This window comes from Choloepus didactylus, chromosome 8 (assembly GCF_015220235.1).
Source record: "Choloepus didactylus isolate mChoDid1 chromosome 8, mChoDid1.pri, whole genome shotgun sequence".
Taxonomy (NCBI): domain Eukaryota; kingdom Metazoa; phylum Chordata; class Mammalia; order Pilosa; family Megalonychidae; genus Choloepus; species Choloepus didactylus.
This window is the reverse complement of record NC_051314.1, coordinates 23,795,507-23,810,924: the sequence shown is the minus strand read 5'-3', so window position 1 is coordinate 23,810,924 and position 15,418 is coordinate 23,795,507. Positions and strand designations below refer to the sequence as shown.

At 40.4% G+C, this 15,418-nt stretch overlaps 1 protein-coding gene across 3 annotated transcripts in view; it reads right to left on the bottom strand.

Moving 5' to 3' along the window:
* The window catches only part of APPL2 (adaptor protein, phosphotyrosine interacting with PH domain and leucine zipper 2), a 69,035-nt gene extending 53,899 nt beyond the window's left edge, over positions 1-15,136 (bottom strand). For 2 of the 3 annotated variants that reach the window (XM_037847852.1, XM_037847853.1), the window contains exons 1-2: positions 14,953-15,136; positions 8,094-8,192 (exon numbers count right to left, since the gene is read on the bottom strand). In XM_037847852.1, the coding sequence (XP_037703780.1) occupies positions 8,094-8,192; positions 14,953-15,006 (153 nt within the window). In that variant the 5' untranslated portion in view covers positions 15,007-15,136. Of the gene's footprint in view, positions 1-4,293; positions 4,321-8,093; positions 8,193-14,952 lie in introns of those variants that run through there. The other variant, XM_037847854.1, reaches the window with a different exon arrangement.
* Between the last annotated feature and the right edge of the window lie 282 nt (positions 15,137-15,418).

Here is a 15,418-nt window from a genome sequence, read left to right as displayed (position 1 = left end):
AGATTCTGTTCTACTAGTATAATTCCACTGGAAAGTATATCCACAAAATGGCCTTGAAAATAAAAAGAAAGAAACAAAATAAAAGAAACAGGAATCTCTCCTATACAGAGCATGCTATGTGAAAAGGTTTTTGAATCAGACCAACTTTAACCTTCCTCATACTTAAATCTATTAAGAACAAAGGCTTTTATGAAATGATTTACCAACATGAGCTAATTAATCCACACCCTGTGATTTAAGTCAGCATAATTTTCTCTGCATAAGACTTGCAAAACTGAAGCCTGGATGATGAGTAAATATTAGTAATAAGAATAAAAGATAGCTGCTAACATTCATTGAGTCTTTTCTAGGTACTTGACGTTGTTAAGCACTTTTCTTCTATTTGCACATTTAATCCTTACTACTATGCACCTACGAAGGAGGTACTATTATTCCCATTTTACAAATGAGGAAACTAAGGTTCAAAAAGGATAAATAACTTTCTAAAATCATACAACTAGTAACTGGCAGATCAAGTGTGCTGAACTCTGCATCTGAAGCCCAAGTTCTCGACACCATGCTATTGTGATGCAAAGTCCAAAATCATTTCTAGTTAATACCCAGGTAGGAAGGCCTCAGAAGACCTTCAGATATGAACATAACTCCTATACTTTTCTAGCTGTAGTCCAGCAAAAAAGGTGACCTAAGATATAGATTCTAAATGGACTTCTATGGGTAAGATTCCTTTTAACACTGTGGAATAGCTCTCTGGCTACTATCTACACTATTTGATGCCTCATAAGAATCCATAAAAAAGATATCTCACAAAAGGCTTATTAACAGTATCTACCATGTTAAGCAGAAACTCCCAAGGTGGTTGCCAAGGCAGACAGATGAGCAATATAGCAACCTGAAAGGAAAACTGAGTTTTGGCAAGGAAATGCTTTTTCTTACTGTGTGGCATAAAGCACTTACCAACTGCAACTGTCACTTGAAACCAACCCAAGGTTCTGCAAGCAGCACCATCCTTGGTGAATATGAATGAAGAGGCTGGGGAGCAGGGCCAAAAGAAATCTTCTTGGAGTCAAAAGTCACAATGTAGGATTTGCTTGGATCTACACTGAACATTTGGCCAGAGAGGTTGCCTAAAGCCAAGAGGATGAAAGTCTCATTCATCCCAGTGCTTACAGCAAAGCTGGGGGTCCTGGGTTGCACTAGGCCAGCAGCTGCTTAAGACAGTATGCACGGAGGAAGCAGTGAGGAGTGCAGTACAACAAAGCTGGAAAACTGTTTGGAGCAGACCAGAAAGAGATGCCTGCTGAGGCCTTCGACTCTATTCTGGAGGCAACGGGGAAACTTCTTGGGCAGGAGAATGACAAAATCAGATATGAGCTAAAGAAAAACCATGAATGGCTACAGTGGAAACACTGAGGAGGGAGCAAGAACAGCATGAGGGTAACTAGTCTAGAGACCATCTGAAGAAGTGAAATGAGAGATAAAAAAAGAGGGAGGGTGGCTAGGGATCAGTCAGAAAGTGGAGTAGAAGGCATAAATCTGAGAGGTATTTCTGGGGCGAAAACTACTACAGCCAGTGAGAAAGAAAGAAGAGTCAGAGAAAACTAGGTTTCCAGTTGGGGTAACCAGATGGATGACAGTGTCCTCAGCTAAGGAATACAGGTTTGGAAACGACATGAAAGAGTATGGTTGGGATGTTCTGACTCTTACATGGAGACATCCCGAATTCAGTTCTTCACTCAATACCCGCTTATCAAACATTGAATGAGAAAGGCATGATCCTGGGCATTAGACACATACAATCTGCTCTCTGGGACCTCACAGCCCACAAAGGGACAAGGAACCCCCTACTGCACCTCAAGTCCTCTGACCAAGAAGTATTCAGGGCATCAGGGTACACAAGTGAAGGGTATTTTGGCCAGGACAGAAGAGAAAAAGAAAAGGTGTCAGAGATACCGTCTCAGACTTGAGGTAGTCTTAATGGCTGAGAAGGTCATCTACCAGGGCAACAGGTTTGTGGATGCCTGGCAGCAGGAATGGCACAGCAGTCACGGGGTATGTAGAGGGTGTGGTACATTCAGAAACAGCCAGAGATGAGGATGGAGTAGGCTGATACTTAGCTCATGAAGAGCTTCATGTGCCTTGCTGTGGCATTTACATATTTGCCACAGGGGTTATGGGCAGCCACAGAAGCATCTTAAGAGGGGGAGGTGAAGGGAAATTTTGATATGATTGATTTGTATCTAGCTGTAAAGTAGAGCAAGAATTGAAGAGGAAAGAAATCTTCCTCAAGACAGGAAGACTGATGAGGAGACTGCTGCAGCAGCCCAAATAAGAGCTGAAAATGCCTCACTCTGCACAGCGACAACAGGCAAGAATTGTTTGTAAAAAAGACTTACAGCTCAGGAAACAGACAAGAGCTAGAAACAGAGATTCAGAAATGGCCAGGCTGAAGCGATCTTGCCCAGGGAACAAACCGGGACTAACCAGAGAAGGAGGCTTCCAGTGAAATTCTGGAGATCACCAAGATTTAAGGGGTAGGCAGCAAAAGGATACCAGAAATGATGGGCAGAGATAGGAGGAGAAATAGGAGGGATCTTTTCCCAGAAACTAAAGGAGGACAGTTTCAAGGGGTATGACGTTAACATTATCAGATGCTGCCCAGGGGCTCCGGGTGGAGAGATGCTGTGGACCACAGCAGTAAGAGCTCCTGTTCAAGCTCAAGGGGGGAGAAGGAGACCAGAATGATGCAACTGGAGAAGCAAATATCAAATAACCAGGGAGGAAGTGAAGAAAGCAAGTGTAGACTGCTCCTTCAAGAAAATCAGGATCAGAGAACCAAGCCTATTTAACCAAATTACAGTCCCAGTGTTCAGGGCCATCATAACTATTATTATTATGAGACTTGGAAGATGGTTTATTAACTGAAGAGAGCACTTTATGTCAGACACTGCTCTTAGTCAGCACTTTGCAGGTCTTAATTCTATTTACTCTCACAACAACCCTACAAGGTGGGTGTTATTACCACGTCTGTTCAGCAGAGAAGGAAACTCAGGCAATGAAATGACTTGCCCAAGGTCACAGAGGAAGTGGCTAAGCCAAGATTGGAACTCAGATCTGTCTGATTCCAAAGTCACCCACGTAACCCTTGTACCTAAGTGAAAGAAACTAGCCGGAACAATTTTTCATGGCAATTTGAAAGCCTTCAATGCCAGCATGAGGGAAAGTTGTAGACCACACATGCAAACCAAGTGCAGGAACCCAAGTCTATGACATTTTCAGAACCACTCACGCACTCAGCTCCCTCATGGGGAAGCTACATACACATTCCTTCTCAGTCCCTACTGTGAAAACCTCAATTTGACTTCTTTGCAGGGCTGCTAAAATGCACTGATTAAAACAATTATGAATAAAAACAAAGTAAACAAGGAAAGTTATCTTGGAATACAAAAAGGAATTGTCTCCCATCTCTAACATACTATAAAGATGCTAGGCTGATAGATGGGAGTTGTTCTAAGAATGATCTTTAAAGCTCACACCTCCTCAGCCTCTACTGCCATTTCTGGAGACTAGTGTATCAAGAGTACAGCATAGTGCTAAAGAGTGAGAAAGCAAGTTTTGAAGTCAAAGACGTGAGTACAAATTTTGGTTCTGCTACTCATCAGCTGTGTGACATTAGGCACACTACATAACCTCTCTGAGTCTTAGTTTCATTATGTGTAAATGTGTACTATAATAATACCTCTCCTTTGTTATGAAAACTAAAAGAGATAATGCACAGGAAAGATGCTTAGCCTGGTACCTGGCACTTTTATGTGCCTAATAAAGGGAGGGTATTATTTTTATTACTAAAATATACAGCTCACACTCTTAGATGCCCACTACTCTCATTTTGTTTCCCAATAGGTACATTAATTTGTTTAGCTTGATATCTGTATTTATAGTCATTCTCAAAGAAAAACACTTTCTTTTTTATTATACCAAATTTATGCACGTTTTCCCTTTGAAGTATTTTACTCTTATCTCCTCCCACCATCGTTACCCAATTTGAGAAGATACTATTCCCACCTCAATTCAGGTTTGTTGTTTTTAGGATCAGTAGTTCTGAACTCCATCCAAAAGGTCTGGTTAAGAACAGGTGCAGAGAAATGACTGATTAAGCCTATTGTGCTGAAGAAAGAGTCTTAGCCATGGCTCTCGCTCAAAAAATTCCATCCAAAATTTTACTTTAAAGAACAAAAACAAAACACACACACAATTCCATCCAGACTGAAGGAGACAACTACAGAGGCTGGTCACCTGTTAAAGGAGAAACAAAGGTTGCAAGAGTTTCCAGGTTTCATTAATACTGATGGTAACAGCCTTACTGCTGGCAGCCAGGAACATCGCTTCACCTGCCCCTGTTTTCTCAGTAAAATATCTGAGAGAAGAGGAATAAGATTATCTAAATTAATTTCATTGTGAGATCCTAATAAATCCATTTAAAAATATAAAATGTTAAACCTCTTTAAGAAAGAAACAAAATTATGGCAGATATGCAGAATCAAAACAAGTATTATATCAAGTATCTTAAGCACAAAATCTGAGCAGATTTAACTGAATATGTATATAAAGTTTTTAACTTTAGTCAGTACTTTGAAAAAATAGCAGATCTTTCTAAGAAAAAAGTATCTGCTTTGTTAATGCATTACAAATGTATACAGCTTCTTTCACTCAAATGACCCACAATAGAGTACTCAGTTCCCACCATGTGCAAAGGAACATTTGACAGTTAAGTGACCAGATGTGACTTCAGGGTCTGTGTGAGATGCTAAAAATAGCCACTGCCTATAGCTTTCTGCTAGAGCTTAAGCCAAATAAAATTTAAAATTTTCCAATGAAACAGCCAGTTAGCAAAACTGCCTACACAACTTTTCTCTAGTTTTTCTTGATCTTCCTCTTTCTCAAACTAAGGTCTGAAGGGCATTAACTATATCAAAATCCAGAAAGTTTCCATGTGCTCTGACTAAAATAACTTTTAGAAATATTTATCATTTATCAACAGCATAAACCTGACTTTTAAAATATAATAATGAGAAAGTGAATCTTGCTAAGTGCCTCTGTTTTAAAGCATGAAATTATAAAACTCTACTAATCAAATCAACATATGCAAGTGTATACAGTCTTTAAGGAACAAAATGAAATAAACCAAGAAAACAGAAATCAGGTAAAAATTTGAATAAAAACACTGAGAAGCATTACTATCTTTTTATACACACACACACACACACACACACACACACACATATATCAAACTGTCCAAAGGAAGAGCCAGAAGTTTTTTTTTTAATTAAAAAAATAACAAAACTAAAAACACCTGAGCTTTCAAATAAATCTGAAAAACCTACTGACCCTGACCCAGCCAATCTAAATGTGAATCACTGAGTTTGGCAGCACTAACTACACATTCTCACTAGCATCTGCTGCAGGAAACTCTGAGGCAGGAGGAAGGGTTTCTGGCCAGCAAGAGAAACCACGTGACGGTCATGTGGTGTGAATTAAAAGCCAGTTACAGCCTCTTGGAATGCAAGACCCACTTAATTTTGGCAAAATATAGTTATCTGGTTTAAAAGAAAAAAGGCATAAGAGGGTGTTTGGATATCTCCAAGTAATTGATTCTGACAGACATGGAAAGGCTGAACAGAGATTTTTGGGAGCAGCAGAGACACACTCCCTTAAGCCTTAGGGCTTTTAGGCCAAAAAAGACAAATTATTTAATGACAAAATTCAAATAGCAAGCAGGTGCAGGCATAAGATCAGTTAAAAAAAAAAAAAAAAAGTCAACAACTGCTCATGTCTCCAAAGTCTGAATGTCTTACCAAAAGAAATAGACAAACAAAATTACCAATGAGTTCATGCTTCTTTTGGTTGTTAAAATTAGTCTAATAAGTTATACTTGCAAATATTATAGTTTGCACACCTATATCTCCAGCCCTGAATTCTGAATCTGACCTTTCATCAAGGTTTCTCTCCCCACTCTGATGTTCCATGGACACCTAAAATTTAGCCTTTCAAGACAGAATTGTGGTCTGCATACTCTGACATCTGCCACCCTGTGCCACCCACCACCCCCACATACCATGCTCTTCTTCCTGTTCTCCCATCTATCCACCCTGCTGTTCAAGTCAAGACCTGAGTGTCATTCTTGATTCAGCCCTCACCCATTCCACCTCTTCATATCTAATCCAACACCAATATGCCTCCTAAAAACTTCTGAAATTCACCAATTTCCTTCCACTTCTACTGTGATTTCCCTAGTTCATGTCACCAACCCATGGTTAGTGGCTGAAAATTTGGGCTTTGGCTTCAGGCAGACTTGCTCTGCCATGTATTAACTGGATGGACTTGGACAAGTTACTCATCTTCAGAATCCATCTTCTGACCCATAAAATGGGGTAATACCAATACCCGTATCACAAAGCTGTTGGGGAAATTAAATGAGATAATCAATGCAAAATCTCTGAAACAATGCCTGGAAGCTGTTAAGTATTCAATAAATCTCAACAATCATAATGATTCCCCTTCTCGGTGCCTACCATGATTGCTTTGGGTTTGGTGACCCTCCTCTCCTGGCAGCCCTAATGCTCTGGTAAACGTTTTGTCTGTCTTCCTAACCCTAACAGCAGGGATTGAATCTCCTTATTTCAATAATCACATAGTGCCTAAACTACAGCTGGCACTCAAATAGTGTTACATTAATGTTTAATTCTATTCAAGCATTAACTGATCATCTACTATGCTGCATGAAAAGTGTTCTCTGCACAGTTTAAAATGCATGATCCTCACTGCAGTCCATAATATTCTTTATCATAAACCTCACTCTTTATTATAGTAATCCTAATGATAGTTGCAACAGGAACACTTCCTTGAAAATACCTGTCCTACCTTTCAAAATTGTCTTTCTCATTCTTCTCAAAAAATTTTGCAATGATTACTGACTATATTACAAAGTTGTCTCTCTCATTTAAAAGTTGTTCAACTGTCAGCTAGGACTTCCTCAACTATCCTATTTAGGTTGCTAGTCCCCATACCCCTTTTCCCATGTTTATTTTCTCCCATAGACTATATCAACAACTAACGCACTATAAACTTTACATATTTATCTTGTTCATTGTCTGCTGTCCCCCACTAAAATGTCAGTTCCACAGAAAAGGAATTTTTGTTTATTGCCCTTTGCTCAGAACTTAGAACAGTGCCTTGCACATAAAGTCTTTAAAATATCTATTGGATAAATGAATGAATAATATAAAAAACAATGATAATAATCAATGAGTATACACTAGTATTAAGAGCTATACAATAATAAATGCCTATATATGATTATTAAGAGCTATATACTACTGAATATAGTATTTCTTTGGAGATCATAGAGGAGAAAAAGAAATAACACAGATTTAAGATGGCAAGGAATTGATAATAAAAATTATCAGTTGCCATAATATTTTGATGTGTAACAATAAATTTTATTTTCAAGTAACTCACAAATGTTCTCTTAGAAAGCAACACACACAGACACTTCTTGAACCTAAAAAGATTCATTGATGCTACTCAGCAATTTATTTTCCTTGGTTTTGCAAGCCAGAGGTATTTGTTCCTCAAAACAAAGAGCCACCCATATAGTTTCAGAACTGTGACTCAAGTCTTTTCAGAGGAAGCACTTCAAAAAAATATCTCTACCCTCCCACATCAACATCTAAGACTGCCCATTTATGAGAAAGATAAAGAACACGTCTCAAAATCTTGAACGCACTCATTCATAATAGGAAGAGGAGACTCAAATGTTTCCCTCTGGGGTTGAATTAAAAAGAAAAAAATTTAAGCAGTTCTGTGGCCCCTTTCTACTGGTTCCTGTTACAGTAAAATTACCCTCTTTCTTAAGCAACAAAAACAGAGGGTCCTTAGTTGTTGAGGTGAAGAGAAGTAAAAACAATTCTGATTTTATTCCAAAATTTTGAATGGTGATTTTCTGGCTTAAATTTCTCAACCTCCTGAGAAAAGTTCAAGATGAGGGCAGAGGACTCCTCCCCTGCTCCTCTCCAAGTAAGGGGGCAGCAGCATACCTGGGCTCCATAGACACGCTGCATCGCCTGGAGCAGCTGGTTTGTATAATCCGTGAGGGTGCCAGCATCTTCTTCGAAAACACTCAGTAAAGAGCGAGTCTGAAAGAAAAGAAGAAAAGGAGTCTATTTTATGTCTAAATGGAAAGGTTACAAAAGAAGTAGAAAACACACACACAAACTGAAATGGGGAGGTTCAGTACATGTTAGTTCTCTGATTTATTCTTTTATTGCTAATACAGTACAAGTTGATTCCTAGAGCTTTAATTTAGATTTCCTTTTCTAATCCTTTAGACTATAACGCAGAAGCAAAATGAATAAAAATTGAGTACCAGGGCTAATCTTTAAAAGATTAAGACTAAAGGGCTATTATCAGTCCCAACTTTAGCCTCTACCTAAGCACCAATTCAAAAGTCCATCCAATAAAAAAAGGTGTTAAAAAGGGCAGCCTCTCCTTTAAATCAAGTCCATAAACTGAACTCAAAGTCAAGGCCCATCTGTTTACCTGGGGTGTGGTCAGAACTCCAGCTCTGCTACACTATAATCACCCAGCAGTCAACCATCTGTCTGGTTTTCTGCAATCTGGACATCTTGCAGGAGTGTGTCATTCTTTCCTTTTAAGGAAAAGAATGTTTTTCGTCATATTTTATGCAACCAATTTTCACACTCATGGACAGGAAATTTCATGTACCCTGGGCCCACCAGTGGTAGCTATGGACATAAGACTCAAACAGCAACTTAACCAGAATGCTAGTCCAGTTCCTTCAGGAAGACTAGCTAGCTACACAGTGCTCCGAGAGCAGCTGAGCAATTTCATTAGATGAATTCCTATGGTTTTCATGCACAGTGCTTGGCACACATTAAGCACTAAAGAAATGTTTATATGCTGAATGATGTATGAAGAGACATCAAGGCATCACACAAGAGACCAAATCTACTCAAGGGATTTTTTTTTAATGTATCCAGCACAATGAGCATTTAAAATGCTACTTTAGTGGTAAGGGGATCTCTACTTCAGAAAACAACTCATCAGACACAGAACGGAGAGTAAGTTACCAAAATGCTTTTAATGAGGTGATATCCACACGACTTAACAAAGAACAAAGGCTCATTATTTCCCTGCAAATAAATTTCAATTTCCTCCTCCTTTTTCTAACCTACCTAAGGTAAGAGAGCAATCGCTGACCGCAAAGCACCTCCAAAGAACAGGAGCCGAGGCCTCTGGATCATTACCTTCCACCACACAGGTTCTATCCCTGATTTCCACAAACTCTGGTGCATTACAGAACAGTACATGCTTATCCTGACTTTGCTCAGTGTCCTGAAGGCTAAAAATACTTGCTCTGAGACCAGAGTACTCTCTTTAGTACCAATCCTTATCAGTAGAAGAACCATAATATTACAAGTGAAGGGCAAATAAATGAATAAGGAAACTGTAAGATAATGTTTTAAAAAGCTCTCAATGAAAACGAAACATCATATAGTTCATACCATGTACAACTTGTTAGAAAAGAGTTCTTCAAATTTCTTGTTATTATAATCCACAGTAAGAAACAGATCTTCCATCAGGACCCAAAGGAAATTTTCGTCAAGCAATATTTATCATTAATATACAAATACTGATTTTTTTTTTCTATTCTGTTCTATTCTATTACATTTGTAAACAAATGCTGGTATGACCGACTGGATTTAGTAATTCACTAATGGATGTCAATGGGTAGGTGAAAAACACTGGTTTAGAATTCTTCATTACATCTCTTTAATATATACTTTTTATTCAGAAAAGAAACATTTTTAAAAGACATTCTCAGAACTTAGAGTGGGTGGCCTGTCATTCAACATTCACTCATTCAGGCATACACCCCTGCCTTCACCCAACATATACTAAAACACTGTGCTGGCTATGGAGGTTCAAAGATGACAAAACTGACTCTGCTCTTCCAGGGGCTTATAGTTTGCTGAAGCATCTCAAAGGGTCTGTGATAACCTTGGCACCGTGTCAGTGCTTAGTCCAAATCCAGGTTCTGACACTAATTTGCAGGATTAACGACATAATCAATGTACATAAAATGCCTACCAGTGTCTAAAGTATAGTAATAGCAGGGATGACAATGATGATGAAGATAATGAACTTTACTGTTTATTATACACCAGACACTAAGTGCTTTACATGTATGATTTCATTTCATAACCCTGTTATCTCCATAGTTATCTATAAATGTCACCTAACAGTATAGGACCTCTTTGTATTCATGGCACACAATGCTGTGGAAGCCCAGAATGCTTATTTCAATTTTGGTACCTTTCTTTGTTATAACTAATATGTCTAGGAGAGTGGGAAGGAATGTTACGAGTGCATTGAGAATAGGTAACTTTTATTAATACTACAGATATCTTTTTAGTTGAGTCCTATTTATTGACTTTAATACTCTTTGGAATAAATACAAAGGCAGAGTAGAAGTTGAAAAGAGAGGGTTTGCACAAATGTCCTGCACAAAGAGGACAGAAAGAAAAGTAAAACTACCATTTACTCTGTACCTCCTATGTGTGAGACCCTGTGCTGGGCACTAAACATTTGTTACTTCATTTAATCCTCCCAACAACCTCATGAGGCAGATACTACGCTATGTTAAACCTATTTTACAGATGATGAAACTGAGGTTCATCATGGTCAAGGAACTACCTCAACCTCACACAGCTGGGAAGCAGCAGGTCTGGGCTGTAAAGGCCATGCTTCTTCTACTGCAGGAGCTGCCTCCTTCACCCCAGCAGGGTGGGCTTCATCAGGGACCATGGTCTTTGGTTCCACAGTCCATGGAGGCAGGATACAGGCTGTCTAGTGCTGGCTTCTTTTGTTCATCCTACTGTCATGCTCTCACCTGTGATAACTGCCAACTACATAACAGTTTTGTTTTGTTTTTTAATACTCTGGATATGTGTCCCATGACATCCATTAGAACTGGCAGGAAAACTCCACCCATCTATTTCAGGCACTATTTTGACATCCACAATCACCTGCATGATATTTACTCAACATTTTATTTGTAACATAAGGGATTGAGACCAAGGACCGGGCAAAGGTACACCACTTGCCCAAAATCCCCCCAAAAGTCAAGCAGACACTAGTGGGTATTATTCAAAACACAGTAACAGCAATCGTTTATAGAGCTACCATGACATGCAGACATGCACACACTTTGTACACATTACTTATCCTTCATAATAACATCATTAAAGTAGGTATTTTTATTCTAATTTTACATGTATCAAAACACAAGCCCAAAATCTTGATATAAATGTTTTAGGGGAAGTTAGAATAAATGAAACAAAAAACAAAACAAAACAAACTCCACAAGCTCAGAGAGGCTGAATAACTTGCCAAAGGTAACAGTGGCAGAATCAGGATTTGAATTCCATCCTCTCTCTATTACCTTATAATCTCAAAAGTGTGCTCAGCCAGAAAAACAAAACCAAAGGCCTTATGGATATAGCCTCAGCTCCACATCATCTCTACCATCTCTGTCTTAGAGTAAAGAAACTGGGTGTCTCCTAATAAAATAGTTCTAGACAATTTTTACTCTCAAGAATAGCAAATGATTGTATAATGGTACAATTTTATTAATTCTGATTGTTAAGCAAGAACAATTAAAAGTTCTTATACCCAAAGGGTGGTAGAGGGAGACAAATGTTTCAGTAGGATCAAGTCTACCAAAAGAAAAAATGTGTTATAAACAAAGAGTATAGTGGGAAGAAGCCCCTCTATAAGACATAGAAAACAATTTAGGTTATGTTTCGCAGTGTCTTGCTCAAGTAAAGAAAGGAAAGGTTTGGACAGAGAGGACTGTTCTCAGCTAGGCCACTCACTGCATAATCTCAGAATTGAGTCTTTCATATCTCTGTGCTTCAGTTATGCCAACTTAAAAAATTAAAAAAAAAAAAAAATCAAGCAACAATGCTTTTGTCTTCATCTTATCTCAAAAGTGTACTACTTATAGAACATGAGAATATACCCCTGAAGAAGTGCGAGCTGCAGTAGCTCAAAGCTGCATTTGTGTTCCTATCACACTGTACTAGAACTGCCTGCTGCCTTACTTATGTGGCTCCCAGAACAGCCTGTGAGCTGGTGGAGGGCATGCCCCCTTATCTTACTTACCATTAACTTCCCAGCACCTAGCAGTACCTGGCAATAGCAGAGGCTCACAAACAGCAATGGAAGCAAGTGTCTTAATCCCTAAACATTCTCTCATATATCAAGGTAAACAGAAATATATAAACTAGTTTTATAACACATTGTGTAGAAATGCAAACCAAAAAAGGAGGAAATGAATAGATGAGTCGAAGGTCGGTCAACTGCTATTCAGCTTTTCTTAGGTAACTCAGTTCAGATACAAAAGTTTTTATGTCCATTTGATTAATCACATGCAGAGAGGTTACTGGAGCAACCCTCATAACTACTCTACAGACAACTAGAGGAAATGAACAATAGATGGTTTCTTAGGATCTTTTCCTTTGAGCGAAACATTATAGGTCACCAATGACAGAAAAGCCAGGCACTAGGTAGTTGTGCTAACTTTAGCAATATCCCCAGCACAGCTGGGCTACCTGGGTTTCAATCCTGGCTCTGCCACTTTTTAATGTGCAATCTTGGGCAAGTTATTTAACTTCTTACTTCTCAATAATTTTAACAGGGGACCTACTTCAAAAGTTTCGTTGGGAGGATAAAAAGAGCTAGTTTATGTAAATCGGTGCCTGGTGCATAAAATGCATTTGCTATTGTTCTTACTCTTTACCCAAAAAATGAAGGAGTTGGATTAGATTCCTTCCAGTTCCAAGTCTGAGTCTCCTTTGATGTAAAAGCTGCACTAGGAGCCAGTGATTGTATACTTGGCTTGGTCTGTATAGTGTATAAATATATCTCAATAAAATTGGGGGGAAAAAAAGTTGCACTTGGCACATGCCACATACAAGACATAAATAATTATGAGCTGATGATTATCAAAGATTTTCCTTAAAGCTGGCTTCTGTTCTGTACAAAAACCTTACCAAGAACCCTCGTAGGGTGACAAGTCTCAAAGCCGTGACAAATAAATTCCCTATGTAAGGAGGAATATTAAATAGTAATGGCAATGCCTCTAAACCTCCCCTTCCACAAAGAAGCTCAAAGTTATAAACCATGCAGACAAGATACCATTTTAAGGCTCTAAAGCACCTCCAAGATCATATGCTCCAAGTCCCTTGCTCTGCAGATTTCTGCAGATGAGAAAACCAAGCCAGGAATTAAGTGGCTTGCCCAAATCACGTAAGTTAATGTCAGAGCCAGAATTAGAACCCAGGTCTCCTGATTTGTTTCCAGTCCTCATCCTACTTCCTCACAGCTGAACAATTTTTTCTGGCCACTCAGAAATAGTGTGTATTCATTATTTGAGAGCCCAAAATTCAGGATGTGATTTATCAGCAAGGATGGTATGGAGAATCAGGCAATTCACCTATCTATTCTGGCTCAGCCATCACCATGGTCAGCTTGGAAAGCAATATCTCTATGTACCTCAGTTTCCCCAACCACAAAGCAAACAGAAATCCTTTCTCAGAATGATCATTAGAAATTCCACACTTAGTATATTCAGACCCACACAACAGGTGTGAAGATGGATGAAATGCCATATACCCTTTGGTTCTCTCAATTAAAACACCAAAGGCCAGTGCTGTATAAAAGAGGCCTTTGAAAAGTTAGTTACACCAGAAGATGTGAATTTGCCAAAAGAAAATCACAGCTCACTCACAGTTCCATGTCTACACATGGATGTTCACAAAGAAATGGGAGCAAGAAAACTAAGCATATAGCCCTTTTGACTACTTATTCTGAACTGGAGAGATGCACAGTGGGTGTAGGTGAATCCATTGAAAATCATCTGGGGTGGTACAATTCACTCAGGAGAAAAGGGGAAGACAGGTGAAACTGTGAAACGAGAACAGGTGAATCCTATCTTAATTTTTCAGAGTTGAGACTCTAGGGAATAGGCTTACAACTCAAAGACGCAGAACCAGAAGAACAGATATGAAGCTGGGGAAAAGTTAAATGAAGAACAAACGTTCCCTGGGGAAAGGTGCAATGAATTATGAACTAAAGTCATTCTGCACTCACTGCTATATTTACACGCTAGATTTCATCTCAGAGCTCAAAGGACTTGACTAACACCTTGAATGTGCTAATGAAGTTCCCCTGTGTGCAAATGGGGCAGGTATTGTAATTTTCTACTCACAACTGGGAAACAGTACCAAAGGCAGGGCGGGTACCGTTGGGAAAGAGATCCAAACTATTGCTTCCCATTCTGGCGCTATATTCCCCAAGTCCCACTACCGCATCGCAGTAGTAATATTAATAATAAAGTTTAACGCCTTACTCTGTACCAAACATTGTCCATTAACAGCTTTGCAGGCACCTTCTCATTTAATCCTAACAACCCAACGAGGGAGACACAATTATTATCCCTATTTCACGGAGGACAAAACTGAGGTATATTTGCCCGGGTACTCCGCTCGTAAGCGACGGAGCCAGCATTTAGACTCAGTTTCGGCTGAGTAGGGGAAGGGGTCAGGACCCAATGACTCCAGCCACTGGGGGCTTTCCCGGGTTCTCCAGCTCTGCCAGAGGGTGCCCCCATTCCGGAGCCTCCCAAGCTAAGACGCACGGCCGGGCCCGCCCCCTCCTCAGCCACGAGGAACCTCGGTCGGAGGCACCCTGAAGGGGGCCCAGAAGACTACCGCAGGTGCCCGGGCCGGGGCGCGGTCCTTTCCCCGAGGCTGGAAGGGCCTCGTCGGCCTCACCCCTGCGAACAAGGGAGGCTGTAGCGTCGGGTGGTACCTGGGGGCTGTCTTGCAACGCCTCCTCCAGAAGGAGCTTGTCCACCGCGGGCATGGTGTCGCGCGGCCAGGCCGAGAGGCGGACAGAGAGGTTGAGGGCGGGAGGCGCGGCCGTCGAAGGTGCTCTAGACTCAAGCCACCAGTCGGACGTTCGGAGCTCGCGGCGGCCCCGATTCTGCCCAGAGCCCGCCCCCGCCCCCTGGTGCTCCTCCCTGCCCAGCCCTCCCCTCGGCGGACCCGGATCAACAGGAAGAGTGGCGAGCTCCCGGCTGGGACACCGGAAGTGTGGCGTCCCCTCTTCCGTCCGCGCCCGACGCTAGCGGGAGCCCCCGGACCTAGGGCTCTTCTCGCTGTTCGGTGAACGCAAGGGGTGTTGGAACAACGCGGGTAAAGGGCTTCAGTCCCTGTGTCGGTGAATGCGTATAAACCCTAAGAAGGGGAACTCGAGTGTGGGAAAAGGTTTTATC